Source organism: Myotis daubentonii, chromosome 13, assembly GCF_963259705.1.
Source record: "Myotis daubentonii chromosome 13, mMyoDau2.1, whole genome shotgun sequence".
Taxonomy (NCBI): domain Eukaryota; kingdom Metazoa; phylum Chordata; class Mammalia; order Chiroptera; family Vespertilionidae; genus Myotis; species Myotis daubentonii.
This window is the reverse complement of record NC_081852.1, coordinates 5,156,985-5,174,363: the sequence shown is the minus strand read 5'-3', so window position 1 is coordinate 5,174,363 and position 17,379 is coordinate 5,156,985. Positions and strand designations below refer to the sequence as shown.

Sequence of the window (17,379 nt, the reverse complement as noted above, 5' to 3'; positions counted from 1 at the left end):
GGCACCAGAGTTAAGTTAGGATTTTTCAAAATGCTGACACGCCGAGCTCAAAAGGTTCGCCATCACTGCTCTATTTAAAAAGTTAAATATTTTATCTGTGGTATCATTTAGTTTCATTCTATCATTTTTAATATGTAGATAGGGTAACCATTTTTGCCAAATATTTTTGCCACTTTATAAGAAAACAAAATGCTGACGACTATTAAATTCTATGTTCAAGTTCACTACTCATACTTAAGAAGGTAAAGTAGTCCTGAAATGGCCCTAGCCGGTGTGGCTCAGAGGATAGAGCGTCGGCCTGTGGACTGAGGGGTCCCGGGTTCGATTCGGGTCAAGGGCACATGCCCGGGTGGCAAGTTCGATCCCTCTCCCTTCCTCTCTGAAATCAATAATATGTATATATATTTTTAAATAAAGCTGCTGATTATTCTATTTTAAAAAATAGTCCTGAGATAAAAGAGATGTTCTATGTAGTAATAGGTTATTCACTGTAATACCTCTGTAACTTCAAGATGCTGGAACCAACATATGTATTCATTAGCAAAAATAATTTTGGCATATCCATATAATGAAATACTATGCAACAGTAAAATATAATGAGGAGCAGTTAGGCAATAAAATAAAACACATCCAGATTGGAAAGGGAGAAGTAAAACTATCTCTATTATAGTCTGAAAAAAACAAAATATTGCTAAAAATTTAAAAGAATTAAATAAGTAAAAAGACATCTCATGTTCATGAATCAGAAGATGTAATATTGTTAAAATTGCACTACTTTCCAAGTTAATCTGTAGATTTAACATAATTCCAATAAAAATTCCAGCCAGACTTTTTGCAGAAATTCACCACCTAATCCTAAAATTTCTATTAAAACGCAAGAGAATCAGAAAAAACAAACAATCTTGAAAAAGAACAAAGTTGGAGGACTCCTACTTTCCGATTTCAAAACTTACTGTAAAGTTACAGTAATCAAAACAATGTGGTACTAGCATAAGGATAGATATGTGCACGAGTGGAAAAGAAATGAAGACTCCAAAAACCCTCACATTTAGATCAATTGATTTTTGATAGTACAAAAGCAATTCAGTGGGGAAGACATAGTCTTCCCAACAAATGGCACTGGAGCAAATGAATATCCACATGTGAAAGAATGAAATGGAACCCTTTACTCAACATATAAAAATAAACCCAAAATGAATCAAAGACCTACATGTAAAAGCTAAAACTATAAAGCTCTTACAAAAGAAAAAATGGGTGTAAATTTTTCACGCCTGCAATTAGACAATGATTTCTTAGATATGACTCCAAAAGCACAAGCAACAAAAGAAAATATTTATAAATTGGACTTCATTGAAAGTTAAAACTTCTGTTGCAAAGGACACCATCAGAAAAGTTAAAGAAAACACTTGCAAATCATATGTCTCATATGGCATTTACATCTAGAATATAGATAGAACTCTTACAACTCAACAATAAAAAGACAAATAATCTAATTTTAAAATGGGGGGGGGATGTGAATAGACATTCTCAAAAAAGATATACATGCCCTAGCTGGTTTGGCTCAGTGGATAGAGCACCGGCCTGCAGATTGAAGGGTCCCGGGTTCGATTCTGGTCAAGGGCACATACTCGGGTTGTGGGTTCAGTCCCCAGTCGGGGGCATGCAGGAGGTAGCCAATCAATGATCCTCTCTCATCACTGATGTTTCTCTCTCTCCCTCTCTCTGCTTCTCTGAAATCAATAAAAATATATATTTTTTAAAATCATTCAGGAAATGCACATCAAAACCAAAATGAGCTACAATTTCATATCAGATAATAATGGTTTGAGGAGGCTGTGGTGAAATTGGAAGCCTCATACAATGCTGGTAAGAATAAAAATGGTGCTGTGGAAAACAGTTTGGCAGTATCTCAAAAGGTTAAACACAGGCTAGCATATAACCCAGCAATTCCACTCTGATGTATATACCCAAGAGAATTTACAACATATGTCTAAACAAAAACTTGTACAAGCATGTTCATAATAGCATTATTCACAATAGCAAAAAAGTGAAAATAACCCAAATATCCATCAGTGATGGATTAAAATATGTGATATAGCCATACAATGAATACTCCTCAGCCATAAAAAGAAATGAAATACTGACACATGCTATAAGGTGGATGAATTTTAAAAATATTATGCCACCCTGGCCAATGTGGCTCAGGTGGTTGGACGTCGTCCCATGCAACAGAAGGTTGCCAGTTTGATTCCTGGTTGGGACCTAGATCCCCAGTAGGGGTATGCAGGAAGCAGCCTATCAATGTTTCTCTCTCTCTCTCTCTAAAAAAAATCAACAAAAATGTATTTTTGAAAACAACATGCCGCTGAGTGAAAGAAGCCAGTCACAAAGGACCACAATTTTAAACTAAATGCAACAATCACTGAAAACATTTCTTGAATAGTAAAAGCAGCATAACTCTGGAGTCAGAGATGGGCTTGAATCACAGCCTGCTATTTACCAGCTAGGTGATCATCAATTTACTTGGTCTCTGAGTTTCCGCCCCTTTCTGTTAATCAGGAATTAGGCTACCTACTTGAGGGTGAAGAGACACTCCAATTACAAAATGGGGACAGGAGATTATTTCACTCTTTTTTTTTTTTAAACCTATCTGTACTGCTTGAAATTTTTTACAACATGTATATAATTTAAAAACATAATGCAGATTTTAAAAATAAAACTTTGTAGGTTCTTGTGGAGCCATTTTGTAAGATATCTACACATAGCAAACTCCCAATTATGAATAATTTCCTCACTCCTTCCAAAGCCCTTTTGTTACTGGAAAGGGGCCTGGCCCTTCGCAGGTCTGCCTAGGGCTGGCTGGTAGTGTGTGGGTTCTTGACTTCATGTAAGAAAGATTTCACAACACGAGTCCAGGTGATTTTTAGAGGACGTTTATTAAAGCTGGGGATTTGATTCCCGGTCAGGGCACACGCCCAGGTGGCTGGCTCGATCCCCAGCAGGAGGCATGAAGAAGGCAGCCAATCAATGTTTGTCTCTCATCCGTTTCTATCTCTCTATCCCTCTCCCTTCCTCTCTCTAAAATCAATAAAAACATGAATATTAAAAAATAAACAAATAAAGCTGGGGACAGTGAAACAAAGAAAGACTAGGGAAATGCAGGCTGGGCTGCTTTGGCTAAGAAGTCAGAGACCAGGTCAGGGAGTTTGCCTGGGAGGAGCTGCTGCTGCCCATTGCTCCTGGCTGCCAGCCTCATGGGTTTCCTTCCAGTAGGAGATGCAGGCCTGTGGGGGAAGACAAGGGGGGGAGGGGTGCAGGCATATTCCTGGGAGAGCAGGCTCTGTGACCTTCCTTTTGAGGGGTTTTAAAAGCTGGGCATTTGGGGGAAGTCTTAAGGGAGGATTTCAATAGAATATTCATCAGTTTTATGCTGCAATGCCAAAATGAGATTTATTCCCTTAACTTCATCTGTCCATGGGTGTAGTTGGCACAAATGGCGCTAATTGCATCTCAGCTATCTATCTCCATGATGTACCCTCTGGTTGGAGATAAGTATGACCATTTACTCTTATGTGTCCTCGGTTTTGGGAAGACAGAATTTATTAGAGGGCCGCAAACTGATATTTAACTATCTCAGTTTTTCTATCCCATTTGCCAAGGAATTATCGTAGCTTCTTACTCTCCTGCCTCACTTCCACCATCTTGAATTCAGGTGACTAAGACTTGGAGGAAGCAAAGCTAAACATTTATTTTTCTGAAGGCAATGGTTATCAAGAAAGGGATAAACAAGAGCAATAAAACCAAACCTTTAAACCACTTTCCTCAAAACATACCAAAGAATTTCATCTGAAGAGAAAAAAAAATGAAGTCCACATGTTTACTGATTCTAATCACTTTATTCTGGGACATTAAGGTTTGGGGGGATATAATGTTAATGATAACACTACCAAATGAAAAGCAAATTTGGTACCTTAATCTTTTGGCCTACAAGACAAATTCAGGAGTCAGTTCAAAGAATGTTTTTCACTAAGAAACAGAATACAAATATAAATTGTGACTATTTTAATCTAGCAAATAATGCAAAATATCAGCACCATCTTTCTTGCTTTGAAAGTACTCTGAGAGGTTAATGCAATTTAATTGATCTAGGTTGTCATCTTATACTTTGCAGGATATTGTGAGAATTAAGAACATTCTTTTCCATATTCTAATAGATGAAGAAAGTGAAAGCCAGAAAGCCAAGTAGTTCTGCAAGTCACAACGGTGGCTTTTAAAACCTCCGAAGCACACTGGGGTCGCTGAAGCTGGGAAGATGGCCTTTAGCAGCTGTCTTAAAAACGCAGACCTGACTGTCACAAGCATCAAACTTATTCACAAGAGTGGCTAACATCAGCATTTCTCGTCAAGTATGCTTAAGCACATAATTAAACCTTCATGTAGCTTAAAGTTTACAAAGCCCATTCTGGTCCATTTAATATATACATTACTGAGAACTCCCTGGAGTGCTTTTGTTTAAACTATTTCAAAAACATATTTGTCAACATGAGGAACGTGGAAACCTGCAGAGAATTGTTAAGAGTTTATTTGAGCCAAAACTGAGGACACTGCCCGGAGGCTCTCAAACGCCCCTGAGAATAACCATTTTGCCGTTCCTTTTATGGAACTAAAGAGGGGCCACAGGAAGACCACTGAAAGCGGGGAAAGCGAGGCGGGGCTGGGCGGAGAGCCGCCTGTCCGAGGGGACCTGCAGAAACTGGAGAGAAGATGTGCTCTTGGGGGTGGTCGCCCTCTAAGGGAGGGGTCTGAAAGGGGGCATTTCAAAGGCGCCAACCCAGATGCGCAGAACAAAGCACAGGGCTTGCTTTAGGCAAAGATACACCTTTTACTGAAGATGTGTGCCTGGGGCGTGGCTACCACCCTGATCTGCCCAGATAGGAAGTTATGCTTCATTACTGCCCCTTGTTACAAAACGCCCGAAAGGGGAAGCGCCGACAGTGAATGTTAGAAAGCTACAGCAGCGATCTACGTAACTTTTATCCCACTTCGTCGGATGAGTGCTTAAAAGGGACAAAATTGAAAAGTGGTAAAAGCCCGTCCGTAAGGGATTCCCCAGATGCCAGGCTTTCTCCTTTCGTTTCTGCAAGCCACCTCAAACATGCAGCTCCGGCTGACACCAAGCTCTTCGCCGTCCCGTGCACACAGCCAAGCCCTTCCCCGGCCTCCAACCGCCGCTGCTCCGTCCGCCGCAGGACCGCCCAGGGCAGGCCCGGGGGTGACCGGGCGGCCGCCGGGCCCAGAGCGGAAAGAGGGACACCGTGACTCACCGCGGCCTGCCGCCAACCGCACCGCCCGCAGTTCCGAGGCCGGCGTCTCAGCGCCCCCCAGAGGCCGGCGCGCCCCTCCCAGGACAGGCCCTCGCCCCAGAAAGCCCCCCTCGAGTACCCCGCACCCCGCCAGGGGCGCCACGCACAGACCTGAGACTCCGCCCTCCCTGGGATGCTCCAGGCCCGCGCGGCCCGGCGAGCATGCGCACCGGCCCGCCCGCGCCCGCGCGTCCCCGCGTGCCCGCGCCCCCGCCTTCCCGAGCCCGCGCGTCCCCGAGTGCCCGCACCCTCCCCGCGCCTGCGCGTCCCTGAGTGCCCGCACCTTCCCCGCGCCTGCGCGTCCCTGAGTGCCCGCACCCTCCCCGCGCCTGCGCGTCCCTGAGTGCCCTCACCCTCCCCGCGCCTGCGCGTCCCCGAGTGCCCGCACCCTCCCCGCGCCTGCGCGTCCCTGAGTGCCCGCACCCTCCCAGTGCCCGCGCGTCCCCGAGTGCCCGCGGGCCCGGCCGGCACACGCCGTCCCCAGGGAGGCCGGGGGAGGCCGCGGCGGAGGCGCGGCTCCAGGGCGGCGCGCCCCCGCCCTGCCATTCACAGGCGACGCTGGCCGGAGGCCCCGAAGTCCGTCCTCCTGGGGAGGCGGCGAGCGCCGAGGGGAGGGGACAGCTCGGGAAGGCAGGAAGCTGCGGATAAAAGGGCAGCCCGCGCCGGGCAGTCCCTCCCTCCCACGGTCCCGAGCCTCCGAGAGCGCCTCCGCCCGCCGCCATGTACCGCTGCCTGGGCGAAGCGCTGCTGCTGTCCCGCGCCGGGCCCGCCGCCCTGGGCTCCGCGGCAGCCGACTCGGCGGCGCTGCTGGGCCGGGCCCGCGGGCAGCCCGCCGCCGCCGCCCCGCAGCCGGGGCTCGCGCCGCCCACCCGGCGACACTACAGCGAGGCGGCGGCTGACCGCGAGGACGACCCCAACTTCTTCAAGATGGTGGAGGGCTTCTTCGACCGCGGCGCCAGCATCGTGGAGGACAAGCTGGTGGAGGACCTGAGGACCCGGGAGAGCGAGGAGCAGAAGCGGAAGCGGGTGCGCGGCATCCTGCGGATCATCAAGCCCTGCAACCATGTGCTGAGCGTGTCCTTCCCCATCCGGCGCGACGACGGCTCCTGGGAGGTCATCGAGGGCTACCGGGCCCAGCACAGCCAGCACCGCACGCCCTGCAAGGGAGGTGAGCGCCCCCCCGCCCCGCGCGGGCGCCGACCCGCGGCCCGGCCTCCCGCTCCCCGGCCCGGCGGGCACTGGGCCCCCGCGCTGCCCGCGGGCCAGGCTCGGTGCGCCGGGGTTTCCGCCCAGGCCCCCGGGAGCCGTCCTCTCCCTCCCGGGAGCGCTGCCTGGGGAAGCGGCGGGCAGAGGAGCGCCGGGCGCTGCTCCTTTGGGTGACACAGGGCGGGTCCCGGCGAAGTGCGCGTCTGGAAAAGGGAACGCCGGGCCATCTGGCTGTGCCTCTGCGAGTTTTTGTGGGCTTTGTGACTCACCCGAATGCAGGTTGTGAAGTAACTTCATGATTTTTCCCTCTTTTTTGCACTGACACAGGATACAGTAACGTAAAAATGAGCTGCCTCTAGCTTTGAAATCTAGACAGTTTTATTAACCAAATGAACTTGTTAATTACACGTTGATCTTTTTAATTATTTGTCTATCCTGACAGTTTTTGTTTTGTACAGAATAGTAATACACGAGCCGTGTAACATCTCTGACAAACACCGGGCGCCCTGACAGTAAATCTAAAGGGTGTAGACCGTTGGGTGGCCCGCCAGCCAATGGAATGAAATAGCCCGGGGGGTGTGTACTGGTCCTGGCTAGCACCGGATTTGAGCTTGGGGAAAAGATAAGTAGGTGAAGAAAGGAGCTGAGTCGGTTACAATTTGGTAACCACCAAGTTATCCTATACATACTTTAAATTTTTGAATGTGGATTTAACTTATGCAGTCCTATTGCTTTCTTTGAGAAAATAAAAGTGGGGTTTTTTTTTTCCATATTTCCTCTAATAAATTTCACTATACATTTTTAAAGGTGCTTAAAAGTAACCTCAAATAGGAAGGTAAAGAGTCTTGCTGGAGTTTGCAGAGAGCTGTAGGGCTGTGCCCTTTGTCTCTGTAAACCTGACACAGGGTTCTATTTTACCAGCTGACTTCTAAGGATAATTTTTAGAAATCTCTCTACCAGAAAAAAATTGACCACTGCTGGCATTCTCAGCTGGGGAGCAAAGGTTGTTTTAAACTGTTTAATGATTTACTTTTACTTGCTGGCTAAATTTGCATGGGCCCCACCCACTTTTATGACTTAATCTGTAACACTTTAGTATCCTTTAGGTTTCCTGTTCTAAAATCAGCCTGGAACCACTTTGACCTCTAGATTCCCTTTCCAGCTCCAAAAGTATATAAAATGTACATACTGTCAATCTCCTTACATTGCCTGTCTTCTTCCTACCACTTCCTTATTCTGTAAACCAAGAATACAAGTTCAGACTCTCAAGAACAGCAAGCAAGAATGTTGGAGGAAGAAGCAGAGTTAGCAGATATTAAACTGCAGTGATTCTTTAAAATGAAGTTCATATTACTATTTTGTCAGTATTTTCCAGTTGCTTAAAAGACATATAAATGAACTAGCTGTTTTGTCTGCAGGATCTGATTCAGTCCAGGAAGTTCTAATAGCCAAGCCCTCTCCTATCTTTATAAATCACAACTCCACAAACTCACTAAAGCAACTAAAGTTTACCATAGTTCATTGGTCCTCTTCTTCTTGTTGCCACAGCAGTTTTAATACCATAATATTGAACCTAGCAACAAATTGCATCAGCCATCCTGAAGCGCTGTTACTGTAGCACTTGCTTATGCGAGTGTAAGATACTGTTTTCTCTCCCATTATCCCATTTACAAGAAGGGATGCCACTGAAAGCTCTATTAACTCCCAACATATAAAACATTGAGAAGTTGAATTTTAACTAATAAACAGTAGCAAGCATTGCGAGATAATATAAAAGAAAATTGACCTCTGTAGTGATAGGTTTATTCTCTTTCAGAATTTGAAAGTATGGAGAGAATAGGTTTGGGGAGGATTGGTTTTGCTATGAAAGCTCTTAAAATTTTTTTAGTATGCTTAAGATAATGAACAGTATAATAAATGGATGGGTAAGAAAAATATGAACTTTTATGCTTTGCTTTCATGGCACTCCAGGATCTTGTACCCATTTATCACCCTTGTCTGATTGCAGAGAACATATATTCTAAGAGGAACTTACTTTCCCTCCAATTAAACATATAAAGCTTATTTTACTTAAAAGAAAGTTGTTAACCTCTTTGGTTCCACTATGGTCTTAGAAATACAGAATATATTAGGTATTGAGATTTTAAAAGATGCTTTGCATAATCCCTATAAACTTCACTAAGTTTTTCCCTCTTTTTAAAAAATATATTTTTATTGATTTCAGAGAGGAAGGGAGAGATAGAAACATCAATGATGGGAGAGAATCATTGATTGGCTGCCTCCTGCATGCCCCCTACTGGGGATTGAACCTGCAACCCAGGCATGTGCCCTTGACCAGAATCAAACCCAGGACCCTTCAGTCCACTGGCCGATGCTCTATCTACTGAGCCAAACCAGCTAGGGCTTGACTTGTTTTTTAAGAGCCAAAATGCAAAAAGGAAACTGTAGGAGGTAGATGGTCCTTGTTCTTGTCTTTGGGCAACAGGATGCAGGGGTGGAAGCAGCTAAGGTTTGGTTGTCCCCCTCAGCCTCTGGGATATAATTGTGTGGTGAATGGTAGTATTTTGAAGAAGAAAGTATGAGAGTGTCTCCATCTGCTGCCACAAGATAAAATGTAGTCTTTGTAGGTAATTAAATTTAGGATTAATCCATCTGGAAGTTCAGTTAGATGACAGGTAATTTGTAGGTCTTCTACACCATAGCCCTGAGGGTTTATATTGCTGCTGCTGTTATTTTTAATACTTTTTACTTAAATATGAACTGTGTAGCTATTATAAAGGCCTTTTATTTTAAGGGGGGGGGGGGCGGAAATGAGGTGAAAGGGAGCCAAATGCCTCTAAACTCACCCCCAACCCCTCCGCATGCCAAATCTACTAAGGGAGAGCTAAGATAATGATGGAGACCTATATCAGGTTGTTATTCAGTCTTCCCATAGTTTGTGTGAATCCATCTAGCTAGTTTGCTTTTCAGTAAAAAACCCATATGCAGGAAGGCAAATACTGCTCACTCATTAGATGCAAAGTACACTTTGCAGGAATTGGGGCATAAAAATCGGAGGACAAGCACAGTGTGTATTAAGCTCCAAATGGGTAGTGTTGAAATGTAAGTTCAAGAAATAGCAATTGAACATGAACTTTCCAGCTTACAGTGGGAAGAAAGTGGGTTTAGCACTCTTTTGTTTTTTATATATATTTTTAATTGATTTCAGAGATGAAGGGAGAGGAAGAGAGAGATAGAAACATCAATGATGAGAGAGAATCATTCATCAGCTGCCTCCTGCCTGCCCCACACTGGGGATAGAGCCCACAACCGGGGCATGTGCCCTAACCAAGAATCAAACTGTGACCTCCTGCTTCTTAGGTTGACCCTCAACCACTGAGCCACACCAGCCAGGCTGAAATAACATTTTTAAAGAGAGGTTCTCCATTAAAAGAGGTTTGAAGAGCTTTGGTGTTTAACAGTTTCATATGTAGCCAGAACAATGCATTTCTCAATTATTACATGTATTGTTAAGAATTTTCAATGAAATAATTTTTAAATATCTTTCTTCTGAGTGGCTCTTCCTTAAAAACTAAGAAAAATCTTTGTTTATCAAGAATTGGTATTATTTCTCTTGATTATTCTTGGAGTCAGACTGTGAGCCCTAATTTTCTGAATTACTTCTTGGCTGGAGGAAAATATGAACATGACCCAAATGACAATTACAGAGATTGTCAGTAATGTGACCCCTTCTGCCATTTATCATTGTCACAAAATATATGTCAGCATAGGCCTTTCAAAAAGCATATTGCACATATTGGGCCATAGTATTTACATGAACTATTTTTTTAATCTCTTACCAAGAGAGAAACAGCAAAGGAATAGTCAAGGGTAATAGTACCCATGTTGGATTTACAAACTATAGACTGTATTCCAAATAAATCAGTTTTTCCATTAGGTGGGGTTTTCTTTCCTTGTAGGCAACAGTTTTAAACTTAATATTTAAAGAACATTAGTTCATGGGGATTTCTGACAGTTAATGTATCTATTGCGTGTCTGTTAATTGCCTTCTCTGTGTCAGGTACCATCCTCTGTTGGGGAACTATAAGAGACTTAAAAACACACACATTGATTGCTTTGTTTGAAATGTTTTTCATTTCCCAAAAATAGAGCAGAAACCAAAATCTCTTCTGCACTATATCATTCTCTTTGCTTTAAGCTCAGTACATTTTTTCAGCATTTTCCTTTTCCAGAAACCATCAAGAAATGACAAACTGAAAATACACCAAACAATGCACTGCTGTAATAATTTAAGGAAGATAACGAGGAGAAGCAGTCTTGGTCTGGAAGTAGGGAAGGCTGTATAGAGATTGAGTGGGGGGAGATCACTTAAGAGAAAAGTAGAGGGTGGCTTCAGCCCAGGTCTGAGGTGCGACTGTGGGATGGGGTCATGGGAACAGACTGTAAATCGTGAGAAGTAAGTTTTTGTGAGATAACAAATGTTTATTTATTTATTTTTATCTCTTGTACTATCCTGGCCCCCTTCCTGACGGAGCTCTTACTATCCTTGGGATCCCTGAGTGATAGGGGTGCTAGAAGCATCATTTGTGCTAATGGTTGGTCTTTAACTTCATTTTCTGACACAGAGCTCCTAAGACCCTGTAATTTTCTGGGTTATGGGAACATCTTTTCATCTAATGAGGCAACTCTTGGTGGGCTTCTGGTTGGCTTCAAGATGGTGCTAGTCACCAGAAAGGTGACCCTGGGGTTAAAATCATGGGACTCAGCCCCACCTTCCACCTTCCGGTGAGGGAGAGGAGCTGGAGGCCGAGTTAATAATTCGTTATGCTTCTGTGATGGAGCTTCCATAAAAATGCTTAAACTGCTGGGTTGGGAGAGCTTCCCAGTAGGATTCATGTGCCGGGTGGATGGCATATTCCAACTTCCCAGGGACAGAAGCTCCTGTACTCAGGACCCTTTTAACAAATCAGTAAATGTAAGTAAAGTGTTTCCCTGAGTTCTGTGAGCCATTATAGCAAATTATCAAACCTGAGGAGGGGGTTGTGGGAACCTCCAGTTTGTAGCCACGTTGGGCAAAAGTGTGGGAACCCTGAGCACTCAGTACTGTAACTAATGAGGGGGAGGGAGGTCTTTTGGGAGTGAGCCCTTCACTTGTGGAGTATGCACCAACTGGGTCGTCAGTGTCCAAAGTGAACTGAATTACTAGTATAGAGACGTGGAGAGTTGCTGGTGTGGAAACCCCATGCCATTTGTGCCAGAGTGTGGGAGCAGAAAGTTTTCATTGGAGGTTTGCTGGATGGGCAATGATGAACCTAGGAGGGCCCAGAAAGCCAGCAGCAGTGGAGCTGGGAATGATGTGATGTGATGTGATGTGATAGGTAAGGTCAGGGGAGATGAAAGTAAAAGGACAGATAAGCCATTTTGAAGGAAGGTGGTATTACCCACCAGGAAGTATGTATGGGTTGAAGGGAAGAGTCAAAGATAACTCAAATTTCTAGCCTGAGGCACCAGTAGGAAAAATGGTGGGATCAGGGACAAAAAAGTATTTATGTAAGGAGAGAGGAATGGGGTTTGAAAAAAAGGAAATCTGGTTTAAAGTGATCCTTAGGAACATTGGAAATACAGGCATATACTTCCTCAATCTTACCCTTGCAAAGTACTGTTTCTGCCTGTGGTGCCTGACCATATCTTGTCTCCCGCCCACCTATAATTCATTTTCGCTCTTAAGATCTATCTCAGATATCAGCTAGACTTGTGAATAATTTATATGAAACTGGATATCAAAATTTTGAGCTTTTACCCCTTGGAACCCTTTTAGAGCGAGTTACTGTTATCTTTTGCTAAATGTTTTCGAACTTCATCAATTTGACTAGCATCATTTCCAAGACCTGTTTGGTATGAAGGTGTGACTCTAAGTTTACTGTTAGAATTATCAGAATAAGGAATCTATTAAAAATTAACAAGATTCCCCCTGTTAAAGTGCATGTTCTTTATTTCATTCATTGGGCCATAAGGTAAATACTTAAGCACAAGACAAAGCTATATAGTCTATAGATATGTATGTACATAAATACAGGGAAATGATTTGGAAGGATACATATACACTTAAGTGGCTAAGAATGGTCACCCCTAAGTGGTAATCAGGGGAGACTTCACCTTTTTCTGTGAGTTAGGAAATTATGTTAGTATTAAGTGAAAAAATTCTGAAAAGTGAGAATACAGTTGGAAATTGGACTTCTGGTGAATAAATCAAACCCTGTTAAAAGATACAGGTTCACATAATTTAAAAACCTTTTGAATTTTCATGAATGTGTTTAGTGATTCAGCATAAGAAACAATGGTGATTTGGTCGCTAGGAGCTTTTTTGTATGTTCTGGTTTTGTGTTAACTAGCAAAAGGGAAACCCTGGGGCCAATTCAAGTTGTGGTTTTCACTGACTCTTTCAAGCTGGTGTTTTCTTCATCACCATAGCAACTTCAGCTAGTTTTTGTTCTTGATTTTTAATTGTCCTAGAAAAACTTAGTGCACACCAGTGGTTAGGCTCTTGAGGTTAGTAAGAAATATCTTTGGTAAGTAAGTTAAAAGGCAGAAATGCTTTGTGCTGTGTGTAGAAATTGGCTATTTTGAGCTAACTGGTATGCATTTCATTACTGTTCTTCTGAGACATCTGCATACCAGTTAGCTCAAAACAGCTAAGTTCTCTTGAATGAAAGGGATGATTTCAAAGTTCCCATCACCAGCCCATCCTCCAACTTTCCAAGCTTGATAAATAATAAACATTGCCATGGGTGGTTTTTCTTTAGTTTCTTTGAATTGAAAGCACAGATTACTCTGCTATCCATCAGAAAGTTGTCCTTGATTTTAGACCCATTTCTAATGATAGAAGTCCTGTGGTCCACACCTGCGTAATCACCCCATTTGCTTTCTAGTTTAGCCAGCTTCTCATTGAAAATGCCAGCCCTGTTCAAGACTCAGCTGATTTCTTCCCACACATTCCTAATGCTGGTGTCAACAGAGGCTGACAAACAGTGCTGTACTAGTAAGACTAGGATGCCAAAACACAGAATTTACTTTCCATTTCTAGAATAAGATTTTTCTCCTTTCTCATTTATGTCCCTGTGCCCCATATGATCTTTGTTTGGTCCTGCTCAATTTTTTGTTGTTAATCCTTACCCCAGGACATTTTTCCCCCATTGATTTTTAGAGAGCGGAAGGAAGGGAGAGAGAGACATCGATTGGATTGACTGCCTACAACATGTGCCCCCACTGGGATGGGGATGGAGCCTACAAGTCCTTGACCAGAACCCAAGACCCTTCAGTCCACAGGCCCAAGCTAGGGTGGTCCTGCTCACCTTTCTCACCTTTAGCCTTCTCTGCCACACTTCCTACCCCAACAGGAGGAAAGGCGTGGTTTTATAAAAAGTGAGAATATTCAGACTGCAAATATGACCTCCTTGGTTTATTTTGGTTTGAAATATTTTAAGGTTTTCTGGCTCTCTTGTATGTATGTGCATATTGAACAGCTTTGTCTTCAAATTGAGTATTGAGGTATTAGGCATCCAAAAATGCTAGGTTTTCCCTTTCTTGCAGAACTTCGAAGTATGTGTCGTATCATTTTGCCCTTTAGTAGTCCAGTTCTGCTAATCCATTGAATTTACAATCTCAGTGGAGTGTATCTTTTTGCAGTCACATTCTTAGTGTCCAGCAAAATATAGTTAAGAATTTTCAGGTGACAATATATTTTTAGTAATTGTCTTTGGTTTCCAATCCCAGAGGAGGAAGAGCAACTAGCTTCTCTGCATGTAACTCCTTTATTACTGGAGTTTGTTTTGTCTCAAGTATTGCTACAGAGTATTTTATTTAAGGTACTTTGAGACTTTGTGTTTTTCAGATTAACAGTTTAAGTAACTTTTACTAGCATATCTTCCACGTTCCAGAAATAAAAACATTTATATGCCACAGATTAGTTGAAAACCGGTTTCTTCTTTAGCCCAGGCAGTGCCCCCTGCATTGGCCTCTGAGTCCACCCATGTTGGCCCAGCACGCTTCCTCTTTCCTGACAGCTCCTGCAGAAAAGGCTGTGGGGGCACGTAACTGATGCAGCTACTTCTTCCAAGTCTTGCCATTGAAATCTCTAAATGGGTGTGGCTAGGGAAGAAAATTGCACTTTACAAACCAGAGTTCCTGTGTTCTAACCATTGGAAACATGTTTTTTGTTATACATGCACAGTTTCTGACTCATCATTCCAGGACTTTTGCAATGAATTAGACATTTTATTTACACCCTTTTGTAGAAGGAGAGGTCTAGTTTCTAATTAACATTTATGTCTATAAGACAAGTTTCACCTGCTCTCCAAAAGCTATCAAAAAAAATAGTGTTCCTATGAAACCTTTTATAAGCCGAAATGGTGTAAATCGAAGAAACAATTACCATTAATTTCCCCATTAATTTATATGGGGGAAAATTTGAGCACTCCCAGACCCAAAAAAATAACAGACAGACCAAATAACACATAAAACCTAAATAACACTAACATATTAAACGCAGTGCCACTCACTGCTCTGGGTGTGTGCTGCCCTGTAGCAGCTCATTACAAAACATGCTGAACATTTTTCAGTTTTTTCGTAAAAGTGAAAATTTCTTTGGATTTCTTTCTGTTAATCTAAACAGGTACTGGGGTAGGTCTTTCGTAAAAGTGGGGAGACATAACTCAAAATACAAGGGATGCCTCTGACTTATGAGTATTAGTATTTCAAGACATTTTGTTTCCTGGTGAATATATTAATTATAAACACTGAGTAAGGGAAAGTAACATTTTCCCCCACTTAACACATTGCAGATGGATCATGAGAATTCTCACTGCATATTACACAGTGTTTTACAAAGTATCATACTTTAAAAAGACATTAGCTTGTAAGAACATGTAATAAATAACTTCAAAATGCATAGGTATTTAATTTTAAAACGTTTTTTGTACTCGTTCAATGGAAACTTATCTGGCCACTGAGTAAAGCTAGCAATAAAACTACTGGTCCGCAACATGTTAAGACAGCAAGCAAAATTAAAATGACTTAGTGACTACTTCCATGGGCTCTAAAGGTAATGAAAAACGTGCTTTATGGGGAATAGGAGGAATACTAACTAATAGTAAACTGTTTTACTATCCCATGAATTTATCTTGAGAAAAAAGGAAATCAAGGTTCCTTAAGCCTCACAGGCATTGTCCTGTGCAACCCTGACACGAAGCGGAGGAGCAGCGCTCGCACCTCCCCAGGTGAGCAGGTGCTCCCGGCCCGGCCGCTGGGCCCTGCTTAGGAGGTGCTGGACACTGCATCCAAGCCAGGCCCCTGGCCTAACACCATTTCCTCATGTCATTGAAAGACACGATACTTGGGTTGTGTTGTTTTGTTTTTCTATGTAGAGGCTTGGAGGAGACAACTTGGTCTTCCCAGAAGATAACCCCTCTACTTTGCTTTATGAGGAAGATAACAACTCCAAACCATGGACTGGTTGGAACCTGCACAGGCCTCAATGCAAATACTTGGTCTTAATATTACAAATTTTATTGTTTTTGTCTGTAGTATATTTTAGGTGCTAGTACTTTAGCTTTTCAATACTTTTTAGTCTTTGCACTTTGGGTGAATTATGTAGAACTTACATGTATATCAGAATTTAGTGGCCCTGGCTTTTCTCTTTCCACCTTAAGTTTTAAGTGTCAAGAAATATTCATATATTATTCAACATGTGTTTGAGTGTCTAATACATGCCATTTCCTGTATGAAACATCAGGAATTAAAGCAGTAAATAAAGCAGTCTTCATGGGCAAGCCAGGAGGTCAACACATAGATAACAAAGTCAGTGGTAAAACATAAAGTAAGATAGAAGGGGCTAGAAAGCGGGGGTGTGGAAGAGGTGCTATTAAATAGGATGGTCGGGGGGGCTTCTTGGAATGAAAAGTGTAACAGGGACTTGAGAAATGGGGAAGGAAGCAGGCTGTGCAGACATTGGCTATTTGCTAAAAAATAATAATACACCTGTTATTTCTCAGTCTTAGATCTTAATAACAAGTTTATTCCACAGATGTTCTGAGAACCCATTCTATGTAAGATTCTAAGAGGCCACCTCTCTAAATGTAATCATTTTATTTTTCTGATAAGCCACAGACACATGTTCAGCTTCAGAATTTGCTGTTTATGATCACATACACAATAGATAAAATTATCTTAAAACATAATTTATGTATAAATAGATGTTTTCTGAGACATAAGAAACTAGCTTTTAAAAATGACAAGGGAAGTTTCCTTAAACTGCCAGTTCATTAGATATTATATATTTCTATCTGGAATTCTTTTTCCCCAGAATTCTTTGAGATGTCCTTGGGCCCCCATTTCCTGTGCCTCTCAGTGGAAGTTGTACCCAGCTTCATCCAGACACCCTTGATGATGCACAAACACACGCAGTGTCAGGGAGCCCCAACCAGTGCGCAGACACTCAGGCCTTCCCTGGGGTAAAGAAGCAGTGGACTATGGAGTGCACAACATGGCTTAACCCTACACAACTTAGAAGGGTGATTGATCAAGACTCCTAAAACCTAAGTAGTGGGCATACCCAACTTCTGTGTCCCCTCTACCAAACACCTATGCTTCTAAATACAGGGACATTAAGACTTAAAGTTGCCTATCTGGTTGGCCACCCACCCATCCTTGCAGAAAGAGTGAAAAGAATTGCTTTTCCCAGGAAGGAGAAATGGCTTTCTCAGCTCTCTCATTTCTTGGTTAAGAGAGGCTGGCAGTGGGTGAGTAGAGGAAG

The 17,379-nt window shown here is 43.0% G+C and overlaps 2 protein-coding genes across 3 annotated transcripts in view; one reads left to right on the top strand and one right to left on the bottom strand.

Moving 5' to 3' along the window:
* Nucleotides 1-5,649, bottom strand: part of SHLD2 (shieldin complex subunit 2) — a 135,168-nt gene extending 129,519 nt beyond the window's left edge. Inside the window, exon 1 of one of the 2 annotated variants that reach the window (XM_059662057.1) lies at nucleotides 5,325-5,649. The gene's annotated coding sequence lies outside the window, so the exon portion shown is untranslated. Of the gene's footprint in view, nucleotides 1-5,312 lie in introns of both variants that reach the window. The other variant, XM_059662056.1, reaches the window with a different exon arrangement.
* Nucleotides 5,650-5,895: 246 nt separating this feature from the next.
* Nucleotides 5,896-17,379, top strand: part of GLUD1 (glutamate dehydrogenase 1) — a 37,686-nt gene continuing 26,202 nt past the window's right edge. Inside the window, exon 1 of the mRNA XM_059662058.1 lies at nucleotides 5,896-6,531. Coding sequence (XP_059518041.1) covers nucleotides 6,084-6,531 — 448 coding nt within the window. The 5' untranslated portion in view covers nucleotides 5,896-6,083. The remainder of the gene's footprint in view (nucleotides 6,532-17,379) is intronic.